We start from the raw sequence: 6,798 nt of genomic DNA on the forward strand, positions 1-6,798 counted from the left end.
ATTTTCCATGTTGGATGGAAAAAAAAAACACCAGCACTTGCTATTTTCCTGCATTTATCTTCAAGGTGAAAATCCCAGCACCATTATACACCTGAATGACTCTCACATGTTATTAAAAATATGTTATTGTAATCTAAATTAAAAGGCTGTTAGGGTTTCCCTTACAGGAAAAACATAAACAATGTCTGACCTAAATTTCTCTTCCCAGTCACAAATCTTCCTTTCATATACTGATCTGAGATTAACAACTGACCACTGGACAAAATTCGCACTCTTCAACTGATACAGCACAAGAAAAAAGTCCAAAGATTTGCTAAATTAGCCAGAAGACTGCAACATCACATATAAATTCATATTACACTGGTTTAAAGCCCTGAAGAAGATTGATCAATTCCTGGTTCACTCACTGACCGAACACACAGAGGTGACCGCTCGAGTTAAAATATGTCCCTGTATTGTACAGATCTGCATGTTTAACACATTGCACTTTATGTGGCCCGCTTCTACAGTGTGAAGGCCAGGTCAACAGCAGATAAAAATAAATCTCAGAAGGAAGCAAGGGGCTCCCCATGGGAGAAAAAAAATAAGGATGCTTATAAGGCCCTGGCAAGGTTCTAAAGGGTGTATATAACTCTAGTAACCTATATTACAGGGACCTGAATTAAAACAAAAAATAGAATATTTAATCAAAAGTCTTTCAGATAACTTGCAATCTTCAATGTTTGAATCTTTAGTCATTTGTTCAATGGGTTTTTTGATAGTTTATTGATTTTCCAATGTTAATGTCTGTATATATAATTACTGAACTTGACAATCCCATTTGATTTTAGTGCAAACTTCTTTCTAATTTTTCATATGAAAATGCAATAACACAGCATAAACCTAATATAGGCAAGAAGAATGATCCATGAATCTATAATTAAGATACTGTTTGAAGAAATTAGCAACATATGCAATTATATTTTAAATGGGTTCGAGGGCAACATGCATTTTGTTGGACCCAAGAACCAAACTGTTGGCCTCGGGCAATAGAACACACTGAGCACAGATACTTATTCAGATTTAATTTAGATCGGGTTCAATCCTCATTAGACTCTGACGTCACATGACGTCGTATTTAAGTTGCATTACCTGAAACCTTAGCCTAAACATTGCTGACTTTAATGAAGAACATTTTATTTACTATTTATCTGCAATATATCCATTAAATCAATGCGAGTTTTTTTTATTTTTTGTTAAACTTTTGTCGTTATTCTTGTGAGAACATAGCTTAAACAAGCGATGCATTGTGGGTCCAGAAGTTACTGGGGAAAAAAATTTGTTTGGATCAATGCGTAAGTCCAAATTTTCTCTTCGCCCAGGCATTGTCCTTAGAGCTCGCATTGCGAGCGACGCTTCGTGCCACTCGCTGCTCTCACTATTATGTTTTGACATACATGTATGTCGAAAATCAAAACATGCAAATGAGATTTAGCTGACCCCGCCTAATATGTGACGTAAGCAGTCCCACATCTCATCTACAGGTCCAATATCTCACTCCGCGGTCAAACATTGATTTTTTTTATGCCCGCTCAGTAAAACATTGGGAATGTTAGACTTTTTTCAGCATTGATTTATATAGGAACAAATTTTTAAAGGTATAACGATATATATTTATTGACTTGGTTCAAGGGCAACATATGCATTTTGTCGGAAACAAGAACCAAACTGTTTGCCTGAGCCCATTAGGCCAATTAAAGGTAAACAATTTGGCTCGAGGGGTTGACAAAACGCATTTTGCCCAAGAACACAGTCAATTAATGTTTAATTTGTTATACCTTTTATTTAATATATTTATTTTTTGTTGTTAAACATGCATTCTTGTGCTGGCTTCCATATGAACAAATGCAAGTAATTAAGATTTAGCTGATCCCACCCACAGTGTGACGTACGCTGAGTCCAATATCTCATCGACAGGTCCAATATACCTCACTCTGCCGTCAAACATCAAATTTTTTTTATGACTGCTTAGTAAAACATTAGAAATGCTAGACTTAATTTTTATAGTAGATTTATAAAGGAACTAATTTTTAAAGTTATTATAATGAAAATTTTTACCCCTGGTCGAAGAATACCATTGTAAGCCAAGGTAAAGTCGAGGTTGACAATGCAATGGTTTTCTTAGGATGAAAATTTTCAATGTTACTCAACTCAACTGTAACAAGCAGCATTTATTATATTATACTGAATTTTTTTAAAAATACAAATAAAGGTGAAGTGTGCAGGAATAGATTCCTTGCAGTCATTATATTTTGGAATATACACGTATCACCCATCATCAAATAATGTTGTCTTTTGAAATATAGCACTGCAGGGCATGCATCATTCAGAGGGTAGTTTAAAAGTGTTTTTTAACAAATATATGTTTCTTGACTAATCAAATTCAGCTACTTTACATGAATTAAAGTATAATATTTCAGCTAGCATATCTTATTATGATGCCAGTATTGTACATGATAATACAGTTTCTGCTACTGATTTGCATACTTATACTGCTCATCAGTCATAGAAGTATCCAATATATATGTTATAATAATTAGTTCCTTGAATATGTGCTTGAATAATGTTACAAATCCTTAATTACTTGTCTGAGTAGCCCAGAGATTTAGCATTTTTAAAATAACACAATCGTTAAGGAAAGTTCTGGTACATGCATGGTCATTATTTTGTGCTCATAAAAGTAAATCCTTCAGCGAAATTTACATTATGCACAATACCATGGCCTATATATTTCCTTTTTTCAGAAATGGTTTCTTAAAACAAAATTTTTTTAAAGAAGACTTCATAGCATGAGTAAGGTAACTAATCTACCACAAATTAATTTAGGAAATATCTGTTCTCCTTTTCTCCATGACAGAATACGATTTATACAAGTATTTTTTTCTGTTACCATTTTACAGTAATTAAGTGTCAGACATTTGCCTAGCAGCTTACAGAATAAGATAGTTGTTATTATATAATAAAGATCTAGCTCCCTTTACTTTTTAAAGTGCAGCAGGATTCCCCAGTGTTCAATGAATTCCTGGAATATTTCTCTACAACCTTTTCCTTGGATTAATTTCAAAAAATAAATCTGCATATTTTTTGCCATTATAACTTTCAAAAGAAAACAACTTTAATGGTCATTTTTTTTAGTAACCACATAGTAATAGATTTTTTTTTCTTTATTCATTATTATTAGGCCATCTTCAAAATAATGTTTATTTGCCTTCTCCTGACTCGGGGTAAAAAAATTGGGTTGGTAGTTAGGTGGGAAAATTTTTTTTCTAGATAATTTCAACTTAACATACATGTATTGCTTGGAGGAGAAAATTCAGGAATATAAAATAAAAAATTATTGTTTCACAGAAGTTTAAAAAAGTTTTGAGTCAGGCCATTTATAGCCAATCAGTCAGGGCAAACAAACAATTTTTTAAAGATGGCCTTATTATTACAATTTTTTTTTTTTTTTTGGAAGGTGGATTTTTATTTTTAGGCTTATTGTATTGTTCCTCTCTTGTTTAATCTGAGGGATTTATCCCACTTTAATTGATTTGGTCTACTGAATGAAATATAATCTTTTTCAACACATGCTGCAACTCGATTCTTAGGTGGTGAAAATGAGATTAATTTTTCTGTCTAAATCATTTTGGAATACTTTTGATGTTTTATTAGCTTTCCTGCTAATCAATCAATTTCAATGTAAACCTATATGTTTCACTGCATAGGAATTATTTTCATGGGTAATACCTTATGTAATACAATTTGTCTAGATATTAAAAAAGTTTGAATTATTTTTTTTGGAATATCTTAAGTGATACAATTTATATAGATTATATTAAAAAGTTTGTGTTACTTTCTTGGGCAATACTTCACACGATACAATTTATCAGATAATAAAACGTTCCATATATATAAACATAAAATAAAATAAAATTTCCCCAAAATATACCGTTTTTATTCAAGGAAAAATATTTCTAAAGGATATTCAATCAAGTAGTTTGCAGAGGGAACAATTAGTAAATTTTAGAATGATCAATTTATGATATATTTGTTATTTTTACATACAACGTTCAGTATATTTCATTGTTATCATAAAAAAATTTATTTTTCACTAATTTGATATGGCTCCCTTTATCAGCATTTTCTCTTAAAACATAGGTGCATTCTTTCTCCTATTATTTATATAATTTGATAAAATCGATTTTACTAACAAGAGTTATCCCTCTTTGCATTTTTTTTCCAAAGTTAATGGCATTCATGATTTTTTTTTTCTTTTCTAAATTTCTTTCTGAAGATCACCTTGTTTTAAAAACAAGCATGACTATCTTTAAAGTTTGCCTTAAGTCTTCTGTCCCTATATATTTTGAAAAAGTGAAAACTTATTTTTGCCATTTTAACAAAATCCTAATTACATTAAATAATACAGTTTTTTAATATAAGTTTCAATTCCCTTGGCCAAAGCTTGCAGATGCTGCAAGTCCTATTGACTGGTATACAATGTATAAATAAACTTTGTCTTCATCAATATATACAGACAAATCTTAGAGTCATGTATATAGCAATCTGTAAAGAATACAACTATTATTTTTTCTTTCTGAATTTTAAACTAACATATATTGCATGAACAGGATGAACTAGTAGTTCTACAACTTTTGACATTCAAAACAATATATAGTCAGGACAACAATATTACATACTGTGTTTTCTGGGCTAATACTGTAGATTCCTAAATACAGGCGAGGAATTAATTATCGCGTAATTTAGCGAGAAGCACCGCTCACGAAATAAAATTATTCCCTTTTATTTTTATGGTACTGAAATCAATGTAAAATCTCTTGATTAACCGTCTACTCATGAATTATTGTTCTCGTGATTTGACACTCAACAGCCATTTCACGATAATAACTACTTGCGAAAAATAAGGAATCTACAGTATACATCATAGAATAACTTTCTTTGCTGAACTTCTACAGTACTGTGTAGTTCTATGAAATCCAAAATATATCAAATACACTGAATTATAATAGCTGACTGACTGTAGAAGCATTCAACTTAAAGTTTGAATTACATAAGCTTCAAAGGGATCACAATTAAAGCAAAATATTTTTTTTCAAGTCTAAAATGACTTGTTTTGCAGGTTTTTTCAAATTTTTTCTTGTCATCATAACAAATTACTTACTCTTCCCCATGATGGGCGAGTATCGGGCCGGATCTATAAATAGATCTGGATACTGCCCATGCATGTTATAGGGGTGAACAGGATGTTGGTACGCCACGATTGCAGACATAAGGATCTCCGCTTCATTATCCTTGACACAAGAAAGGGTGGGTCAAGGTCAAATGCCTTTCGCTCTTTTCCTTCTCAAATGATGTCATAAGAAATCTAAAAAAAAAAAAGATAAATTGATTTAATGTTGAGTACACGTTTGTCTTGAAGACAAGAAACAACAGATTTTACTCCTGGGCCCCATTTTACAAAAGAACTTACAACTAAGACCAAAACCATTAGTTGATAGTAAAATCTTTCAAAAATTAAGTATTCTGCTAAATCAAATTGGGTCACATACATGTAAACACAATAAAAAATATTTTTCAAATTTCTTTGAAAAAAAAGATTAATTTTGCTTTCAAATGCCCCTAAGAGAAATTGTATTCTGGTCTTATAATCACAAATTATTTTGTAAACAGGCTACTGCATAGTTATGATTAGTATAGGCCTAATGGAATTTTTTTCTGCCCTAGCGCAATATATGAGCCACTTTACACTTCAAAAAATTAACCAGAAAAATTCATATATTTCACGTATAAATATGCATTGCATGAGATCACAGATATGTCATGGAAATAAAACACGGTAAACCAACTGTTATTCTGCAGCTAGAAATATCTGTGACTTTTGTAACCTTGTTTTGCTCAGGAATATATCTCACCCCTAACTACTTTTTTCGTTACGCATTTGCGTGTAAAATATATTTTTTGTTCACAAAATTAGTCATCCTAGATAGATTTCGTTACGCATTTGCGTGTAAAATATATTTTTTGTTCACAAAATTAGTCATCCTAGATAGATTTCAAGCTGACAAATTGTAAAAAAAAGTTGTCAAAAAAAAAAAGTTGGTATATAGAATTGAGACATCTGAAATGTTTTATAACATATTATCAATTCAACAAACTGTATATATACATGTACCTAACACTATATATGTACAACTCAATTTTTCTGTTGATTTCAATGAAGTGACAATGTGATCCGATTTTCCAGATCAGTAGACTGTAATTTTGACTATAAATCCATATCACGTTCGACCCCTCTCTGAAACTGATGATCAAGCTTCAAAGGGTTGTCCACAGAATTTTTTCTGTGTATCAAAAAGTGCTTTAATTAAAAATTTAGCTAATTACAAAGGGGTATATAATAAATGTATCATTATAACAATAACTTGATCTGAAAAGCCTGATTACGTCTCGTTGACAGGTATTAGATCAAACCAGACACTTCACACCTCCTTTGTTCTGGGGATCAGTTCCTGTCAATTCAACACTGTCTGGCTCTTAATTACGATCAATTTACTATATATGTAATACACCATATACTTAATTGATGATGAAAACAACAGTGAACTTCAGCTTACTCAAGATTTTTGACAATTGTAGGGTCAGTATTGAAGTTCTTTGTAACAGAATGTTTATTATAACAGATTTTTCAAATGTTTCCCTGAATAAGACCTGGGAGTAATATATGTTAAGTGCGACCTTGAAACAGTAAAACCTGGTTAT

The 6,798-nt window shown here is 31.3% G+C and overlaps 1 protein-coding gene across 2 annotated transcripts in view; it reads right to left on the reverse strand.

The window, feature by feature from the left end:
- Positions 1-5,384, reverse strand: part of LOC133188379 (ecdysone receptor-like) — a 49,535-nt gene extending 44,151 nt beyond the window's left edge. The window contains exon 1 of one of the 2 annotated variants that reach the window (XM_061323768.1): positions 5,201-5,384. In XM_061323768.1, the coding sequence (XP_061179752.1) occupies positions 5,201-5,309 (109 nt within the window). In that variant the 5' untranslated portion in view covers positions 5,310-5,384. Of the gene's footprint in view, positions 1-31; positions 147-5,200 lie in introns of those variants that run through there. The other variant, XM_061323770.1, reaches the window with a different exon arrangement.
- Positions 5,385-6,798: the final 1,414 nt, after the last annotated feature.

Source organism: Saccostrea echinata, unplaced genomic scaffold (assembly GCF_033153115.1).
Source record: "Saccostrea echinata isolate AGI-Se365-2 ecotype Australia unplaced genomic scaffold, CSIRO_AGI_Sech_v1 ptg000016l, whole genome shotgun sequence".
Lineage (NCBI taxonomy): Eukaryota > Metazoa > Mollusca > Bivalvia > Ostreida > Ostreidae > Saccostrea > Saccostrea echinata.